Genomic DNA, 20,392 nt, shown 5'->3' with positions numbered 1-20,392 from the left:
CGGCGGCGGCGGCGGCGGGCAGCGGCGGGAGTGACGGTCCCTGCGTCCTCTGCGGCAGGTGCGCCGGCGGGGGGTGGGCGACTGTGAGGCGGTGGGGGGCATCGGGCAGCGTCCCCATCTCTGCCCTCTCCCCCGCCGCGATCTCAGCCCGCGAGGGAATCGGGAGACGGAACGGCTGTTGGGCCGCCGAAGGGAGACGGGATGTCTCGTTACACTCTTCAGCCTCCACTGCCTTAAGATGCGAGGGGGCACAGAGGGTCCCAAGCGGTGTTCGCTTCGCTCGGGCGATTCGAGGTTTTGTCTGTCAGACCAGGAAGGGGGGAGAGGCCTAGCCGTGTGGCGGGAAGCGCCAGGGCTATAGAGGGTTGTGGCCATGCCATGGCCAAGGTGATGTTTGGAGAGAAAGGCTTCCTCTCTTCCCTCACCCCGATCGCCCACCCTCATTTAGGGTTTTGCTTTGTAGTCCATTTTCTAAACTTATTGAACAGGCAGTGCTCTGGTTTCTCTTATTGAGATAAAAGCAACATACAATATTTGAAAGGGACTTTAAATATTTTTAAGTAACTTTTTGTTTTAATTCAGGTTGTCTAAATAAGGCAAAATCTGTTTCTTAATATGAAGAAAAGCAGAGGCCGGACAGGTCGAAAGAGAAGAAGAAAACACTTGCAGAGTTTTATGGATGGAGGTACTATCCCTGGAAGTACTGCTAAATAATAAAATAACCAGTTGTTTGTCAAGGTGTCATTTGGTGGTGCATATTTGTCAAACACCTTTGTGCTTTGAAAATAACATTCATAAGTGTTAGCTTTTTCTATGCAAACATTCTAGCAGTTAGTTTACAGTCGCAAGCAGAGCATGGTGAATATTGTAAGCTCTCTTTTCTGGCTAATAGGAAGTACTACATCGTTCTCAAATTCTTTGACCCTTGCCTATGTTGAATAACTCCTACTACAGTTCTGAGAGCTCCCAGTGCCTAGAGACCCAGAACTTATTAAGCTAGTTCGAGGGGAGCCTTTCTTGCTATTCTATTATGCTCTACTAAAACATCCAAAATACAGTTTTTCTGACCATACAGTAAAATTTTTCAATTTCCTTTCTTTTCCAATAGAGTGATATTTTATAGCATTAACCCCCTCTTTTTTATTTTTAGTCAACTGCAGTTGCAAGCTGGAATACATTAAACTTAAGAAGTGGCTGAAAGACAGAGGATTTGAAGACAGTAATTTAAGGCCAGCACAGTTCTGGGGTAATGTTTTAATTATTTGTTGGTGGTACATATTTGATTCTTCTAAGAATGTTAGATTCCTGCTTTCATTTTGAATCACGCACCTGGCTGGCATCAGGAAAAAAAGCCAGTTACTGTTAGTCCTTTAAGGACTTTTGGTATATGTACGTGAATGTCATTTAACATAAACAAGTAGATATGGAGGCCTGAAGTACTGTAAACTGTTTCTTATATAAAGGTGCTCTTGTATAAAACTCTAGTATGAGAATACTCTGGTATGCTACAAAACATGCACACCTATGTCGAATTCCTTGTAGAAATCAAGTTTAAAAAGAGTTAGTAGCACAGTTTTAAAGAAGAAAGTAATATCTCTTAAGTCTTTCCCATATCAGAACCTAACCTCGTTATAATTTCATCTTTTTTTCCATGCAAGTTCAGCAGATCTAGTGATACCGAAAAGTATTTAGAGCTAGGATTTTAGAGCTGGGATTCACTTAGTACTGTTTATAGTAAAGGTATATACTTGTATTTTTTCTCTTTAAGTAGATATGTTTCAAAAACTTTTGCAATGTTAAAGAGAGAGTAGAGACAATAGTATGAATCAGAGAAAAAATATTGTGAATAGAAACGGTGAAGCTTAGTTAAAACTCTGAAACCAAGAACAGTAGCCAGAGATGAAAGATGTGTATAAAGAAAAAATTGGGGAAAAGAAGTTGAGTAATTGCTAGAAATGGACAGCAGGTGTTGCAGGGGATGCAAGGGAAGGGCTTTCACAGGGTCCTGAAAAGTAAAAAGAGAATCAGAGAACAAAGAAATGACGTGTATATCTGGAACAATCCATAATTGGCTTTTATGATTTGTAAGAGATAACGTATGTTCTTTTAGAGCTTTTCCTTGCTGGCCTGTTAATTTATTGCAGCTTATCATAGTCTCTTGTATTTTACTATAAACATCCTCTTTGTTCCTGCTTCAGATACAGGAAGAGGACTGAGGACAACAAAAGCTCTTCAGGTTAGTAACATTGATCATAATGCAAGAGCTTCTCAGGTTCTTTGAGATGTAATGACTTTTGCAACAAGCAAAGCTCAAAATTCCAGGCAAGGTCTTCACGGTCCCTGTTGTGAATGTAATTTCTAGCCTAATACCAGAATTTGCAGTGTTGGCATATCTGTAAGATGATATCCTATGTACCTTGACAACTTGTAGGATGAAAACATTCCTGTATTCATTTACAGAGATTTAGTATGTAGTCTTGTGTTTCAGTTTAGAGCAATCAGTGTCTAACTGAAACCAGAAGGAGCAGGCCCCTTCCCTCCTGTATGCCTTCTCTCTCAGCCACTGGCTCCTGCAACTTCTTTTGCACTGGCTGTAGCAGTCTTCCCCGCTTGTGTGGTAAGTCGCATTGGGAAGCTAAACTAATAGAAAACTCTCTCTTCAAAAAAATTATTAGCTTTGATAGCTTTGCTCCTTGAAGTCTCCCACCTTGGTCAGACCAGTGCTGGTACAAAGGGAGGAATGGCATATCAGGAAGGGGGATGGAGGAAAGGGATGGGGCTTTAAGCAGCATTTGGCTTTAGATTATCTTAGCCATAATGTGAAACCATGGCTTTAACCTCACTTTGATGGCCCTCTTCTTTGTTGGTAGACCAGCTAATAGAATAATAATTTCTATCATTCCCAGCAGAAAAGGGGAATGGTAGAAAAAATACCTTGCCGTTCAGATATTGGCACAGAAAGACTGAACTCTGACTGAGAAGTGCCTCTCAGAAAATAGGCTTGTTGGAGAAGTTTCCTAACTGGTATGAGAATAGTATATCAAATAATAGGGAATCAGACCCAAAGCCTTTTGCAAAATAGAGAGTATAGCAAGAGGTAGGAAGGAGATGCACTGGAGAAATTGTGTGTGGAGAACAGTGTATGTTCTCATGCTGGGTCAGGGTTAGAGCCAGCAGGTGAAGCCAGAGGCTCAGGTTATCCACAATGCTGGCAGCCTGAAGTGAGTGAAATGAGAGCTAGGCTCAACTGGGCTTGAGCAAGATAGGGAAACTCAGGAGAGGAATGGGAAGGGGAGAGTATTGACTTGATTCATGTCCTCTCCCTACAGGCACAGACACATAGTCTCAAGCCAGGCTTGAAAGCTAATTTACACACACAGCAGCTTGGCAAACAAGGTCAGGATAGACATGACCTAAAATATCCTTATCACATGCTGCTATGTTGATAGAACTTCATGTATTTGTGAGATCTAATCTAAAATATATCTCAGTACAAAGTAAGTGAGTAGCCAGGCACTAAACTGTCTGTGAACAGCTAACTTTCTGCGGGTGATGGTTCCTGCTGACTGCAGTCATCCTCCTTCCCTGGACTGTGATTGTCTTTAAACTATGCCAGTTTCTGTCAAGTTAAACATCACATCTGTTTGCTTCCTGACATTCGTGTTCCCTGGGGAATGTCTCTCTGTTCAGAAATCGCGTAGTAAATGAGTCATTTACACTTGACCTTTACTATTCTTTGTGTGTGTTGTGTTTTTTTTTTTCTCCTCAAAGGCAGGGGATCTGATTATTTCATTGCCTGAGAAATGCTTACTCACCACTGGCACTGTCCTTAGTAGCTACTTGGGAGAATACATTATGAAGTAAGTGAAAAGTGCCACTTTATAGGCAAGTGGGTGTTTCCTGTGGGTTGCTCATTAGTAGATTAATCATCTTAAGTGGTGGTAGGGCTTTAAACTGCATACCCTAACTTGTATGAGTATTTCTTGTGGACTTCCATGCATGTGGAATGCTCAGATAAGTAAGGTTTGGACACAGAGCATTCCCTTTTAGCTAGGCAGAGCTGGTGGGATGGTAGAGGCTTGAACTAGACCTGCCTCTAGAGCCAGCTTGGACCTAAGTGCCAGTTATGAATGGTTTCTTGGGAATTTGTGAATATGCTTCAACAGAAGAAGGGGGATAAGATGGGGTTGCAAAGCAGTCACATGAACATGGCCTTTTAGAAAATTCAGAACAAAGACCTATGCTGGACATTGAATACTTGTTATGTATCCTAAAAAACCCCCACCCCCTCCCCCCAAAAAATAACCCAAGAGGTGAGCCAGCTTTTATAGTCCCTTTGAAATCATCAAAAGGACTTGGAGATGAACTACAAAGAAGTTTAAAATAGAAGCTATTTATAACATTTAAAAGAACTAGAAGAGAGATAAAATACTGCTGCATCCATTTTCTGTGTCACCTCTGTGTATCTGCTATGTTGGTATTTTTATTTTATTTTCTAATAGATGGAAGCCTCCTGTATCTCCTTTGATAGCACTGTGCACATTTTTAATAGCAGAGAAGCATGCTGGTGAGAAATCTCTGTGGAAGCCATATCTTGATGTTTTACCCAAGACATACACTTGCCCTGTTTGTTTGGAGCATGATGTAGTAAGCCTTCTTCCTGAACCATTAAGAAAGAAGGCTCAGGAGCAGAGAACAACGGTCCATGAGTTGTACATGTCTTCCAAGGCTTTTTTCTCTTCCCTGCAGCCTTTGTTTGCTGAGAACACAGGAACTATTTTTAACTACAGTGCTCTAGAGTGGGCTTGGTGCACTATTAATACCAGGACAATATACATGAAACATTCACAGAGGGAGTGTTTTTCTCTTGAGCCAGATGTTTATGCCTTGGCACCATATTTAGATTTGCTAAACCACAGTCCAAATGTTCAGGTAAGAAACTAAAAATAGATCACTTAATTTCTTTATTTGTAAATGCACTATCTCAATACAGTATGCATTTATGTGATGGATTAGGAGTGTCTGGAGGTCAGTGAGAGATCTTGTAGTGGGAAAATTGTCTATTGAGGACACATGCAGGCTGAGTACTCGTGGTTTGTATGTACCCTGGAGGTCATTATTCAGCCCAAGGCAGTTGAATAAAGATGATTCAAATGTTTCAGTTTATGTAGCAAAGCAAAGGTACAGGGAGGGCCCACAGTGCAGTGCGTGCGGGTGAAATTTGTGTCCAGGGTAGCTATTGGGAAGAGCCGCTTGTAAATGTAACCCTACTCTGCTCTCCCGAAAGGCTCAGCTCCTAGTGACAAATCTTGAGTTACATGGTCCCTGTGTTACTTCACCTCTGGCTGAAGCTTGTGGGCAGCTTTAGAAAAGTATATTGGGCAGTTCCACCTTATGCCAGAGACTATGTGCCAACATAGAGCTGGGATAGCACAGGAGTGGCCAACTCTGCATGAAGCCATTTTTATTTGCGGGTTTGGGGCCTCTGTAATAAGTCTACGCAGTGGGTGGCACATCCTGCGGACTAAAGTTTTGATGTTTGTTCTTCTTCATACTAGTATTTATAGAATAATCCTGGTGTGGAATCGTCCAAATGGGTTGCCTTTTCAGACATCTGGAACACTACCTGTTTTGTTTCAGTGTTAGAGAAGTGTTCAATACTCTTGGGTTTTAATATTCAAGGTCTGATTTCTTTTTTACCCTGTCTTCCTGTCAAGAGTAAAACCTTTTATTTTTAACTTCTCAAAGGTAAAGGCTGCATTTAATGAGCAGACAAGAAGCTATGAAATTTGGACAAATTCACAGCACAAAAAATATGAAGAAGTATTTATTTGCTATGGGCCTCACGATAATCAGCGACTGCTACTAGAATATGGATTTGTTGCCATTGATAACCCTAACAGCAGTGTTTATGTCTCATCAGGTTGGATTTATAGATTGTCTTGACATTGAAAAGTACAATAGTAGAGAGCAGAGCATCTGAGCATATTAATGCTGTCTGTCTTCAACAGGAGATGTGGGTGAAAAGGGGTAATTAAAGGATAATGAAGAAGTTCACGCACTTGCATGCATATATATGCACAGTGCACAATATGCACAATGCTTATTAAGGCATTATGATTTTTTTTTTTAGTGCCATCAAAATATTTGTATGTATTTCCAAGAAGTGGAATAGAGTTCGATACGACTTTGAACTGCATAGAATTTAAGGATTGGATTTTTAAAATTGAAAGTATTCTTTGGTAACTTTTCCTTTTGTAAAATTGCAATTCTTACCAGCATGTATGTAGAGCTTCCAATTGGATGTCTTAGATCATACCATTGACTTCAGGATTTAAACGCTGATCCTCACAAAGTGAAGTGCTGAGAGTAGTTCATAACCTTTGAGTCAGGATTTCCATTATAAGGATACAATCCTGGAGATTGCTGATAGCTTTTGAGAAGTAGATACATTTTTGATTATGTTAAAGTTCAAAGTGTAGCAGGTTTTGGTCTTTGTCCTGTAGCTACTTGAAAAATATGGTTGAAATGTCATTTCAGAATCGAGGATTGTGGTTTCTTCTACACATCATTTATTTAAATATCTAAAATTTGTTTTTATGCAGATACTCTCCTCCGATATTTTCCACCACTGGACAAGCAGAGAAAGGCAAAGCTTTCCATTCTAAAGGATCACGATTTCTTAGAGTAGGTATTGGGAGTTTTTTGTTTCCCTGTGAGCTTTCTTGTCAGTTTTTCTGGGAGTCAAATTTTCCTTCCAGTATCAAAATCCAGCATAAAATAATTATTTGGTTTTTTAACAAACTGATTTGCTTGCTGTTTGTGAGAGAATGTAGAAGTGGTAAACACCAATATCGAAGCTTGAGATAGGTTTCAAGGTCCAGACTGTCTCCTAGCTGTGGATAGCAGCAGACGAAGGGAAGTCAAGGAGTCCTCTAGCTCCGAAAAGCAGATCTTCCCTTGTCGACACTTGTCAAGAAGAAAGCTATCATGCTGTAAAAGATCACCGGTACTTTCTGCATCTCATCTCTTGTGACTTTTTAGAAACCTGACCTTTGGATGGGATGGACCATCTTGGAGACTCCTCACAGCCCTCAAGTTGTTAAGTCTTGGAGCAGATGAATTGTAAGTTTTAGTACTTTTTGAATAATTAGACAATGTGCATGTGCCATTTTCCTTTATTTGCTCTTTGCTGTCTGTGTGTGAGATAGTGGGACAATTATTTTGGATCTCCTGTGTTTATCTCATTGTCTCCAGGTGTGAATTGAAAGAGGAAAGGCAGAGAACACTGTATAATGCAAAGTCATTGCATATTTGCTGCTTTGGTCTTTTGATTTCTTGTATTAAACAGTAGACACACCCCATTGTTTTCCCTTTCTATTTTGAGAACCAGATATTACTTTAAGGTTCAGACTCCAGACCTTTTTCCTGTTTGTTTCATGAGACTTTTAAACGCTATTGACCTTGCTTGATTTCTTTACAGCATGTGTTCCACAGGCTGCTTCTGAAATTCTAGGGCCAAATAAGTTGCTGAAATTAATCTCCAGTGACTGTCAGCACAGTTTTGGTCATTTGTTCCAAATGGCAAATTTGCCTTGCATTAATAGAAAATGGTTACCTGAGCTTTGCTTGGAATAGTAAATTAAAAAAAAAAAGTTTTCTCTTGTTTGAAGCTGTTTATGCTTTGAAGATTCATTGCTGAGTGGAAGAAGTTGATTATAAGAACTAAAAATAAATCCCCATGGTACTGGTTTCAAGCCCATGAAATGTGTCAGTATGTGAGGTGAAGTTTCGCAGAAGACAGGCTAGTAAGTTCTGAGTGAATAGCTTTTACTCCTCACTGGTGCTGCTGAAGTTGGTGGCAGCATGGCAGAGCAGTAAAGACCAGAAGCATTGGTCTAAGTGCAGACTGTGGCTTTGGCTGAAAAGGGTAGGGGTGGAGGATTGGAACTGCTGCTCCAGACCATTAAATCTCCTCTTTTGCTTGCCTTACCAGTCTCATATCTGAATGCTGTGTGCCTTTCTCATGTATGCTGACCCTACTTGCCTTATGCCAGTGATGTTATTTTTAGCATAACTGTATGTTTATCATTCAGTTGGGGAATACAGCAAATGATTGTGTGTTGTTCAAACACTTCTGTTTTAGTACTTGCTGGAGGAGAACGCTGCTTGGTGATGTAATTTCAGCCAGAAACGAACAGCAGACTTTGCATATAGCAGCAAAAATATGCCATTTTTTAATAGAGGAGACACAGCATGTCCTTCTTCAGGTAATTTGACTGGAAGAACAAGGTAGCCCAGATTCCTTTCTCTCCTAGCGTAAATGTACAGCAGTGTAATTTTCAGGAGTGAGAACAGAGTGACGGAGGGAACTGACTACACTGTGGTGGTGTAGGAGTTGTTTCCAGGGTGACTGACAGCACTAAATTGCTCAGCTGAATTTGTGGCTGGAGCAAAGAAAGGAACCATGTTACAAGGCATATAGGAAGCCCTGTAAACAAGTGAAAAGTGTTTAACCTTGCTCTGCCTACAGTATCAATGAGTTTATTGATGTTACCTCTTAAGAGAGAATGCAGGCTTGTATGAGGTGCGCACATAAGATGTTGCAGACCTGTTGCAAGTGCCTTGTTGCAGAAAGTGAAGGCTGTGTTCTTTAAAGCCAGTCAAGCCAAATGAGCTACCCATGTCAGCCAATCTCCTGTGAGGGAGGTCTGTACTCTTAGAAAAACAATCTCTCCTTCCTTGCTGAATTTTGGCAAGCAACATGTACTTAATGTCAAGTTGGATAGCTATCATGGAAAAGGTTATTAAAACCACACTTTTGCAAAGGAAACATGTATATGCACAGAGTGTGAGGTGAATCTGTTTCTGACCAACATCTTGAGGATAGTATGGATTTAGCAGCCTGATATCAGGTAAACATGTCCTTTCCCTTCCTTTCCTTGTTTTCAGTCTGCTTCCTATACTCGTGATGATTTTTTCCCTTTTTTGTTCTTTTTCTTTTTTTCTTTTACTATTAGAGGTTCTCCTGTGGAAGATTAAAAAAAGTACTGTATTCTGACATAGTTCATGGAATCCCTACCACAGATGAGCTTTCCACAAATTTTATGTTCATGTCCTATGTTAAATAATCTGAATTTTTAGTAATTTCATCCCATTTGTATAAACTTCAGATTTCCCAGTTGAAAAGGAGTAAAGAGAACCTCAAAAACCACCTGGCTTTGGTAGAAGCACTACGCTTGGAAGATCTGAAGATACTGCAAAAATCAGCTGAGATTCTTTGCAACTTGAATATGGCAACAGCTTGACCCATCTGGAGCTCTGAATAGCTATGGCTGATTAGATCTTATTTGCCATGGATGTGCCTTGCTCAACTGTTTTAATGGGTCTGAGCAGCAAATGCTGTAAAAAGTCATCAGAATATTACTAGTTTTGTTCAGTGTCACACAGGACACAGAGTCTTATTTTGTTCTTTGCTGACCTTCTTCACTAATAAAAAAGGTTAGCCCAAATGCTAGGGGAGAGCACAGGTGGCTTTCATCACATCTCATCCAAATCACGCTGCTGTGAGCAAAACAGCTTCTGGGGTAATTTGAGCCAGCCCCAGTATTGTGGACTCCAGCAGTCCTAGACTTTACAGCTGCCCGTGTGACTAAAGCATAGGGTCAAGCAGGTACTCCTCAGCATGTATTTGAGCTCTGACACTTGACAGAGAGGAAGAGGACAGAGCCACTTATATTTGCCCTGTACTGATCCTTTACTTTTTCCCTGAGGTCTGTACATGTCCCCAAGACTTGGTAGTTCACATAGTGCCAGTTCATTGCTGGGGTAATAGATGCGGACTAGAGCGCAGATCAGCCCTGTTGTGACCAACTCCGAATCATTCCCTTCACGGTTTCAGCCCAAGTGTTTCTTGAACATAAGGAAGTGTGAATTTCCCTCCTTTACTCTCAAAGCTCCTTCCAGACTCACTAGTTCACATTCTGACTCCTGCTGGGAATGAGCACTGAAAGGATGTATCATGTTGAACCCTATTGTTTGGAAGACCACCCAGGCAATTCATTCTGTTTCCATTCAGTTCTGGTGATCACATCGAGCAATGTTCCTATCATGTCTACAAGGAGGTCTCATGAGCTGCCTTTCAGTATTATTTCTACTTAAGTAGGGAGCTTGAGCTCCCTATGTCGTTTAGAGAAGAGAGAGACTTCTTCAAAGGGCATTTCAAGGCAGGACCCTTATTTAAGCTGTATAAACTTTATTTATAATTGTGATTGTGTTGTGTTTATTTTCCATTTTGTGGGGAATCACATTTCATAGAATTTTTTGTTAACTATTTTTAGCATTTTTTAAGAACTGTGTTTTTAAAGAGTTTATTTTTGTAAATATATTGCTTCATTTTCTACAAGACTTCTCTATTTTTGAAATAAATGAAGTTGTATACAGCAGTAAAGACATTCTAGCTGATGATACAATTTAAGGAAAAAATGCAACAAGTGAAAACTGTTGAGTATTCAAGCTGAGATGCACTTTCAGACTTTCTTTGGTACCTTGTGAACAAGAATGTTACTGTGTAAACTTGCTTGGATGTGAGGATTCCAGGGGTTTTCCCTGCTTTTTTTTTCTGCGTCTGTCTATTTGGGACAGGAAATGTCTTGATACCTGGAGTTCTGAGAAGGGCCTTTCCTTACCTAGAAGGATGTGTTGGTTTATGTTCAAAAGACTGGGGGAACTGAGGAGCGTAACTGTTTGCTGTTACTCAGTTTCCAAAACCAAAAGTTCTTGGTTTTGAGGTGCCATCTTCATAACCTCTTCCTAGGATTAGGAAGTTCTGAAAATAAGCTGTTTTCTGCCTTGTTTACCCTAATGCACTGAGACTTTTGTACTCTCAGGCTTTCTGTATTGTTCATATGGAGAAGCTGACAGTGTGCGGTTACTTTACATTTCAGAGCAGAGGGCAGGGTGAATGGGTTGGGAGAGGAACTAAAGTGCTTTCTGGACCTAGAAGCACATTTATTACATCCTTTGGGCCAACTTACTTTCATATTTACCTAAACTGGTTTTAACCTCTGCAAGTCACTTGGCACCATATTTTATGCTCTAGTCAGTCCCATTCTGAAGTACCTCCTGGAATGAGATGACCATCTGGATTTGGGAATGCAATCTCTACTAATCTTACCGATGGCACTTCTCATCAGCTCGCGTAAAGGTCCTTCTGTACCACTGAACCTGGCTACAGCAGAGATAGCAGGGCTGAGACCCTCGTCCTGTGACTGTTGCCCGTTCATTTTGATTAGGTCTGCAAAAAGGTCTACAGAAGTCATGGATGACATGAAGAGGGTGCCTGGTGACTGAGCATTCACAGTGCAAGAAGTAAGGGCTTTCAAGGGAAGCTTGAAGAAGTCAGGTTCAGAACTAACAATGTGCTAACAAATCTGCTGAAGTTAATAAGGAATATGGATACAAAAGTTGACATGGGTGTAGAGCACATATACATTGAAGACAGAGCTGTTGGCAGTTACCAGCCAGACAAACAACTTCAGTTTTCTGTAGTCCCCTGGTCTCAAAATACTTGAAGGTTGGGAGAGTATTGATGGTAAGTATTGTATATGCTCGACCTATGCTTGCTCTTTTTAAGGTGTTGGTGGACACTGTGGGAAACAGGGTACTGGGCTAGAGAGACCCTTGCTTTGAACATGTTCTGCAGTTTTGATGATTACAGTTGAACTGTTTGACCTCTTACTCTGTTTTAATAAAAACTTTTTCATTCTCTAAGAACAGATGTGTTTCTCATTTTATAATTTTTTAATGAGATGGTACCAGAGTTAAAGAAGATGAGGATGTTTGGTTGGTGGTTTTTTTTTTCTTTGTTTTCTGGAGATGGCTATTTTAAGAACAACTTCTGTGTAGTGCGTCTTGCAAGATGGATACTAGTTTGATGGAAGTTTATTTGCTTCAGTATTGTGCCATAGACTACACATTTATACCAGGTGGCTTGAATATGGGCTCTACTTCTGTAACTCCTACACTCCCTCCAGGGATTGTAGGAAGGGGATCTGGCGGTGCAGGAGAGTAGGCAGTATGAATTGCTTGTCTGTCTCTTGCGTGTAAGCACAGCAGTAAGCCCCCAGCTTTACCTTAAGCACTGTAGCAAGTGTTCTGAATAGAGCCATGTGCGTTTAATGTCAAAGGCAAAATCCTGCCTGAATAAACTATGGAATTGGAACTAGTGCTTTTGTAACACACATCAATAGCAATGGATTTTTAACAGGAATAAACCAGCATAACATAGGTCATGATTAAGCATTTATGTGTATATATGCCTAGTCAGCAAAAGCTTAAGTTCTTTTTTCAATCAGCCTAAACTATGTGCAAGACAGGGCATCAGAAGCTGGGCTAAGAGCTAGGGTGCCTGAAGAAGTGACTGCACTGGGAGTGCTCTCCAGCTGTCTTACAGAACACTAAATCAAGTTTTCAAAGAGTGAAGATGCTTACTCTCAGCCTCTACTTTAACTAGAGCCCCTTTGAGCTGCAAACGTCTTAATCACTTTGCTTTAGTGACATGCTGTTAACATTTGGCTCTGGCTCTCTGTTAGTCTAAGAAGGGATTTAGCCATGATCTTAGTGTGGAAAGACTGCATTTGCTTCTTTGTATAAATTTCCTTTCAGATCCTGTCTGCAAATCTCAGCAATAGTAGCAATAAACCCCAGCTTTTTACCATTAGCAATACAAACCTCGTGTAGACCATGGCAGTGAGCTAGATTCTTTTCCAGCTTGTGCAGTATTACCCAAAGAGAGCTAAAGTAGGACTGCATTCTGTGACTGCAGTGAAGACACTGGGTTTGGGTAGGTGTAATGAGGGGAGCTTTATTTCTTGCAGTAACAGTGTGAGACAGAAATAGCACAGCTTGATTTTTTTTCTTTTTTGAGAGGAGGGAGTTCATTTAGTGCAGTCTGAAGTCACTGAAAAATGATAAACATGAAACCTCATGACAGTATCTTTCCTGTGTCAATTTATGAAAATACAACATGGATTTTCTTTGATCTTCTACAGAGAGTGGCTTCTAGTTTACAGTTTTCTTCAGCTGTAATGTGTGGAGATCATCCATCATTGCTAAGTGCCTTTAGACCTGTCTGTTTCAGGACAAGATAAGGGAGTATCAGCTCTCATACCCTGATAATTAAAGCTTTTAGGTGCACTATGAAAACATTTCAAAGATGACATTCCCAAAGAAAGAGCTTTTGAAAATAATGTCTCCCAGGGTATATAGCCCCTCCCCACCTAAGAGGTAAAGAATACCCCTTTAAAAATGCCACACTTTGGCATAATGTGAAGTGTTTGTTTGCATTCAGCGCATCTGTGACTACAGAGATGAAGATAATGAACTCTAGGATGGAGGGGAATTGTCCCAAAAGAAATTTATGGGTTTCTTTACACAATAAATATGAACTAAAGTTGTTAAAAGATTTACAAATTTCCCCTCAGTTTGGACTAGCAATTGTTTTTGAACCATGTGAAATTCATGATTTTTATAATTTCAGCACAAAAGCAGGGGAATCACAGCTCAGTGACTGAATTCAACTAGAATAACTTGAGCTTTATTCCTGTCTGTAGCAAAGCTTAGGTGGCATCAGTCTGTTGCAGGTTGGAGCGAAAAGAAAAAAACACATTTCCAATTCATTCTACTGCATATTTTAGTGGATATCTATAATTCCAGAATTAAGTTTTAGAAAGCACTGCAATGAGCTATATTCAGTGGAAAAGCAAAGATACTCAATGAACCCCAAACTAAACTGTGTAAAACTAGTGTAAAACTAATGCAATCTCTGTGTTGTCCACTAGATGACGCAACTGTACTACAGAGAAATCAGAAATTACAGTATATCCACATGCAATTGTAATCCTATTTATTGTATTATATTTTTAATAGTAAAAAGTGCTGTCTTCAATGATACACCATGGTTGGTATTAGAGAAACAGTTGAAAAGGTAGTTTTCTTTCTGCTGGTTTCAAGTGAAATGTGAAGCTTTGTAATCTTTTATCTTCTCCCAGTTTTATTGTATTTTAACTTTGTTGGAGTTGCTCCTCTCTCAAGTTAAATCATGTCGTTCTTCCGTGAAACTATCACCTGAGACATAACTAATGTCTCAGGTTCAAATCATCTTTGTTACATTAACTGAACCCTATGCAATGGAGAACTGTCTGCTCATGTGTTTTTTCTTCAGAGATTAGGGGCCAGATTCATCTTTTGCACAGATCTCTTTCAATAATGTCCTTTGATGTGGCTGATTGAACTCTGATTGAAACATTTCGTCTGTGTAGGGCGATTTTGTGGACTCTCCCTTGTGTCAGTTCTTCAGTGTCCAATAGTAATAAGCTGATGTTTGACCCTTTCCTTTGCTGGGCATTTCTTCACAGCTCGTTTTCATGACTTGTGTCTGCTTATTACTTTTGATGCGTGCTTGTTGCCTTGCTCACTTACCCAGGGGCTTCTGAAACAGCCAGTGTGTGTCTACAATGCATGTCCTTACAGCCCCTTCAGATTGTTCCAGTTGCCCTATAGCTAAAAGAGGAGGAATGGAGGGATCTGCTGCTTGCAAAGCTGCTGTTTTCTCCTGAAGCCCTCTCTCCTGTTCCTTAGCTCTTTTCCCCTGCCTCCAGTGCTGGACCATACTGCAACATGCCAGTCTTGAGAGCACTGAAGTGGATTGGGCTCTAGTACCACCCTGTGCATGTCAGGAGGCAGGTCTTTGCAGTGCGCTTTTAATGTAAAAATGTTTTTCCTCTTTACATACACCTGTACTTGTTCCAAGTCTGGCAGGGCCAGCTGTGTCCAGTGCTTTACCTCTCCACTAGGATACCAGAGTTGGGCTGGAGAAATTGTTAGATGAGCACTGTACCCTTGCAGATACATCCAACAGGCACTGGATGTGCTATTTTAGTAGCTCCCTCCTGCTGGGACTGCTCTGGAAGGAGCTGGCAGTGGCAGTTTGGCTCTTTTGACCCTTGGCAGGCAGTGATGACTATGGAGAGGACAGAGGGACATTCTCAGCATGAGGCTGGTGCCATGCCTGTCTGTACCACCCTGCCTGGGCCAGCATCCAGAGCCTGTATCTCTATCTGTAAGAAGCCAGCCCTCTTTGCAGCAAGAAAATGCCAGTGAATTTGTGTATCCTTCCCATGAGATGAACTTTGCATTGACAGAGATGCTTTGGTGCGGGTGGGCTGGCCTGCAGAGGAAGTTGACGAGAGATCAGAAGGGACCATGCCATCGCAAGATGACTCATGTTGCTCTGAACTGTTTTGGATGAGTACTTAGATGGTGGGCTAGCCAGTCCCTGGCTCAGGAATGGGAAAACACTGTGCAGGTCGTGGGACACTCCTAAAGCCCTACTAGGGGTGCAGTGTGGGCTGGGCTGTGGAGGTGGAAGGGGAAGGGTGGGCTGGGACAGGAGGGGCAGAGTGGTCCCACTGGAGAAAGGATGTTTTGTGCACTACTAAAGAGCACACACTCCTGTTTGGCTTTTCTCTGCCTGTAGGTTCATGCAGATGACTGGGTAGTCCTGCTGCTCTGTCAGAAATGGTGTGGAGGCCATGGTGGCCATTTCTGTCCAGATTGGGAATGTGGTGGGAAGGTGCGAGGGGTAAACATACAGTCTGGGACACTAATCCTTAGAAAATCATATTGCGTCAGGCAAGTACATACGTGTGTGTGCCATGCTGTGGCTAGCCAGTGCTATCCTAGCTTCATGGGAGCAGGGCTCTTGGGTTGACTTGGCTGCGTAACACTAGTTTGGCGTGTTTTCTGCAGTGTTAGAGCAGGGGCCTTAGGCTGAAGGACAGGGGAGAAATAACGCTGTTTGAGCTAGAGCTGCAGTGATAAGAGGGAGCCTTTTGGTTGTGCTGGTCCATCCCAGTGTATTGCTGCTCCATGCTGTCATGCACAGATGGAAATGGACATGGGTCCTTCTGTGTTGCCAGGTGGGAAATCTCTCATGTCAGGCTTCTGGTACGGCAGTGTAGTCAGCCTCTCTGTCATGGAGAGACATGCAATGCATACCACCATCATTCACTGGTGGGGTTGCCCTGCTGTATGGGATAGGAGTTGGAGGATGTGAGCTGCCCTGGTTGGGATGCTCTTGGTTGTGGACCTGTCTGTGTTTTGGAGGAAACAGAAAGCAATGAGCAGTCCCCAGTTTTCCCCTGGCTTTTCAAATGGGGTGCTCTCATGATCACCCCTTTGAGTGTGCTCCAAGGCTAAGACAGTGTGGATGGTCAGAGAGGTGGTCTTTGAGCATACAGCCAACAGCATTCACAGAGGCAGTGTAGGTGTGGCCTTTGAGACTGCTTTTTTATGTCATATTTGATGGAAATTGGCTAACATGTTCAGAAAACACAGGAGAGAGGAAGGGGAGAGTATCATATTCAGATAAATTGAGATTTGTTTTCTCATGCATCCAGGCTAAAATCACAACAGAAAATTGGAAATTTTGAACCCAGCCTTGAGTGTAACTATGTTGGAGACAATGGCAACGATGGGTGCTTGTACTCCTCCAAAGAAGTCCCTGCCTTGGGGAATGGCTATTCCCTTTTTAGATATAGGTAGAGAACCACTTACGCTTGGCACAAGCCCTGAGGAGCACAGCAGATCAGTTTGGTCTGAACCTCAGGAGACTTAACATTGTCTCTGTCCCTGGCTGCTTCCAGCAAAAACTGTGAAAAATCAGTTCATCCCATGTCAGTTTTATGCTGATTTAATTCCACTTGGCTCGAACGGAGTTACACCTTGCCTTTGATACCTGGCCTCAGGGCTTCATTAGGCATAGTTGTGGTCCAAAGCTTGCTGACAGAAATCTGTTGGTTTATGTGGGTTCAAGATTTTTTTTTTTTTCCCCAGAAAAGAACAAAATGCATTGCAATTATAGGGGAGTTACTATAGCCTGATAGGAGGATCAGAGAGCATGAATCCTCTTCCAACCTACTCTTTGCACTGGAAGCATCGGGGTGTAGGCTGAACTCTTGCACTTGGGGAAAGCTGAGTGTGCGTGGGTGAGAGAGCTTGAATTCCCCTCTGTGCAATGTGGCTGGACGGGGTAAGAGGTGGCAGGTATGGTACCTCGTGGTCTGTCAGCAGACATATATCCTGGCCTTGGACCTCTTGGAGCACGTTATGCTGGAGTCGCGATTGCACTAATGTCCTGCAGCATGGGTGGAATTCTCACTGTCACAGGGTTTTGTACCACTTGAATCCACTCACTCTTGAGGTAGTTCTTAATCTCCTCCAGGGCAAACATAGAGGCAAAGCCATAGAGGAACAGCACCTGGCACAGCTAAGTGCCATGGTTAGGCTGCCATATGCCAGATTTTTTACTGAAAGGAGTGTTGTTCAGGTGGAAAAAGCAGAATTTGGTTCTTATTCTGGGACTTCCAGAAGCTAGAGAGCTCCTCTGGTGCAGCAGTGACGGGAGTTTGCCTGACCAGCCACATCTATGCAGCTGAGCAGCACAGCAAAGGCTTTTTATGTCCAATGAGACCTGCACATGCTGCTCGTAATGTATTTGTGCCAGGCAATCGATCTGCCCCTGTGCACAGTCTGATACATCACCTGTACATGCTCTGGCCACCTAGGCCTTATAAATAAAGTCACATGTGCACAATAATGCCACCACGTTCATGCTTGTGGGGCTTGTTGGCAAGTGAGTCCCTGGTTTATGCCTCCCTGAGAATAATCAGGGAGCCTGAGGCAGGAGTCCTTTCCTGAAGTCTGAAGGAATATCCCTGCTGAAGTTTTGAGCTGTAACATCAAAAGTAGGTGGAAGCTCCTATCACAGCATTGATTATTTTATTAACACATTTTTCAAAATTATTGGGAGAATCATCTGAAGAGGATAAACACTCCCCCTTACCTTAAAAAAAAAGAGAAGCAGCACTGGAAAAACAATGGGTTAAGCATTCCAAATTTCAAAATAAAGTTTTTGTTAAAGAACAGTGCAGAGAATTGTGAAACAAAGAAACCCCAGACCATTGCAAAATGAAACAGTGTGAAAAATGTTCTTAATGTACCCACATTCTCTGGAGTTTCCCCCCTGCTTTTCCCACTGGTTCAAGATGAAAGTAAGATTTGAATCTCCGTCAATAACAAGATGCAACTGTTGAACGTCAAGTAGGGGGGGAAAATGTGAGCATTACTTGGATAACTCAGGAAACAGCTGCTGCAGCTACGCAGCGTTGTACTAGTTAGAAAAAGATGCTGCTCCCCTTGGGAGGAAGAGGCAAATTTCTGGTAACTTGGTGTCCTAGGGGCAAGAGGCAACACGGTTGTGATGCTGTGTGAGCCCAGGCCAGGCAGAGATCGAGGTGGGGATGCCTCTGGGAGTTTGGGCTTTGGGGTCTCTGTGCTGCGCTTCCTCCCTCCTAAACACTTGCCTGCCTCTGGTGGGGTGCAGAGTTAGAGGTGGTGTGGCGAGCAGATACCACGATACAAGGACCTGAGACAAATACTCTTGACAGTCTTAGGTAGTGAATGTAGAGCTAAATGGACCACAGTCCTGTGTTTAAAAGGAGAAAAGGTCAAAAGAGGACTAATAGTTATTTAAATCATTCTTTAAACACCTCTTCCAGTCATAGCTTGAGCTATTTTTACCTGTCTTGAAGCCTTCCATGACTGATAGATGTTTCAAAAAATACGGTATATGCTGGTTGTTACTGGTTGCAGGTTGCAGCTTATATGTAAATCAAGTGCCGCTGACAGAAAACTCCACTGTACGCCCTCTTTGCACTCTGACCACTTCAGTATTAGAGACTAATTCTCTCCATTAGTGCACTTATATTATGAAGGATGATGTGGAACAGAGGTACTAGCAACTCCTCCTTTGTTTATAGCTAGAAAATATCTGACTGCTTAAAAGAACATGAAAACGAGTTTTGTCTTCCTTTCCTATTACTGTCAAACAAACTTCACCTCTGCGCTCAACATCACATGGAATTTGTCACGGGCAGGAAGCGTAAACCCTACCTTGTGAATATACAACTTACAGTCACTTCAGAGGGAGAAAAAAAATCCTTTCATCATGTTCAGTTTTCTTCACTGTTTTATTTCACTTAAAACATCACTCACTACCAAATGGTATTTGTCAGTAGTAATTGGCAAATGCTGGAGGCGGTTTTCAAGGCTGTCTGAATGGAAAATCTCAAAGCAGTTGTCTACACTGAAAGAAAATATTACATTTGATCTTTTTATGATTCTTGCAGACATGATGTATGTCTGCATTCCTTAGCTTGAAGAATTCTTGGTGTTTGGGTTTCTTTTCCTTTAAATGACAGGAAGTAACACTTCACTCTTATTTTGCAGTATTGTCTGAGAATTAACCACAACGTAATGTTAATGTACATTTTTTTATGCTTTACAGAGATTCGTTTTTATTAGCCATTTATTGTGGTTTTGCTTGTTGGCAAGATTCAGATCCTCTGAATGATAACTGTGGCTATTGCATTTCATCTGCGTTTGTATTTAGACATGTATTTCTTCTGATGTCTTCTTTCTAAATAATGTCTCCCTCAAAGATTGCCTTGCAATAAATCAGCTTTCCCCTAATGCAGTTGTACAAATGTATTATTGCTCTTGTCACCTCTGCCCCTGCACTTTTTGGTCATCAAGACAAAGGATAGATAGCATGTTACATTTACACCATGGTTCAACTCTGCAGAGCTGGGATGTTCCTAGTGCCAAGTAAAGCCCAATAGCAGGGAGTGGAGCACACAATAGCAGGTGAATAGTAACTCTCAGAGCCCCTGACAGCCTCAAAGACTGCTTAAAAATTCCACTGCTGGGCTCCTCAGCATTTTAAAACCCAGTGGCATGTAAAGTGTAACTGATTCCCATATTTTAATAATTTTAACTTTGGTTTTATATATAACAAAATGCCCATTGAGGTGTTCTTTTACCTCCAGTGTTAGTGATGGCTAATTCTGCAGTATGCCAACAGCCTGGTAGCACAGATCAGGCGTGCAAAATGTCCCTCTGTCCCGGAGGTAAGCATCTTGTTACTGGCAGCTGACCTACTGCCTTGCATCTGGAAAAGTCACTAATGCCCTGGCCCAGTGACTCCCAAGCATCTGAAATCCCAACGTGACGCCTGAGCTCCCTCAGCACTGGTGCAAAGCCCTGAGGGCAGCAGTTCTCTGCAGTAAACGAGACCTCTTCCAGCCACCTGAAGCACAGCAATGACTTGGTGGTACCATGGTGTTCTCAACAAAAAAGAAAAAAAGGAGACAAGTGAGCCTGTGGCTTTCCATGGGATGCTGCTCCAGCGGAGGACCGCTGCCTGGCTCCTTTCTGCTGCTCCCAGCCTGCTGAGGGAAACCCCTCCATGCCCTGGCACCCCGTGGGGATG

At 42.1% G+C, this 20,392-nt stretch overlaps 1 protein-coding gene across 3 annotated transcripts; it reads left to right on the top strand.

Annotated features, from left to right (window-relative positions):
• Nucleotides 1–2: 2 nt before the first annotated feature.
• Nucleotides 3–11,696, top strand: SETD4 (SET domain containing 4). Of its 3 annotated transcripts, XM_072846320.1 has the most exons (12): nt 3–58; nt 583–685; nt 1,151–1,246; nt 2,199–2,236; nt 3,772–3,860; nt 4,503–4,647; nt 4,750–4,932; nt 5,749–5,923; nt 6,606–6,687; nt 7,045–7,125; nt 8,147–8,270; nt 9,174–11,696. In XM_072846320.1, exons 2-12 carry the CDS (start codon nt 616–618, stop codon nt 9,306–9,308), a joined length of 1,218 nt encoding a protein of 405 aa, XP_072702421.1. In that variant the 5' UTR covers nt 3–58; nt 583–615; the 3' UTR covers nt 9,309–11,696. The 3 variants fall into 3 exon arrangements, with proteins under 3 accessions (XP_072702421.1, XP_072702411.1, XP_072702429.1); XM_072846310.1 differs by having other exon boundaries at nt 4,503–4,932; XM_072846328.1 differs by lacking the exon at nt 8,147–8,270 and having other exon boundaries at nt 4,503–4,932; nt 9,174–9,314.
• Nucleotides 11,697–20,392: the final 8,696 nt, after the last annotated feature.

Source organism: Ciconia boyciana, chromosome 1 (genome assembly GCF_034638445.1).
Source record: "Ciconia boyciana chromosome 1, ASM3463844v1, whole genome shotgun sequence".
Taxonomy (NCBI): Eukaryota; Metazoa; Chordata; class Aves; order Ciconiiformes; family Ciconiidae; genus Ciconia; species Ciconia boyciana.
Note: the sequence above shows the minus strand (reverse complement) of the source record. Positions and strands in the feature narration are given on the sequence as shown.

Coding starts and splice junctions, on each gene's coding strand:
- SETD4 (XM_072846310.1), top strand. CDS start 616: ATGAAGAAAAGCAGAGGCCGGACAGGTCGAAAGAGAAGAAGAAAACAC. Junction 3,861..4,502: donor TTGGGAGAATACATTATGAA/GTAAGTGAAAAG, acceptor ATTTTCTAATAG/ATGGAAGCCTCCTGTATCTC. Junction 4,933..5,748: donor ACCACAGTCCAAATGTTCAG/GTAAGAAACTAA, acceptor AACTTCTCAAAG/GTAAAGGCTGCATTTAATGA.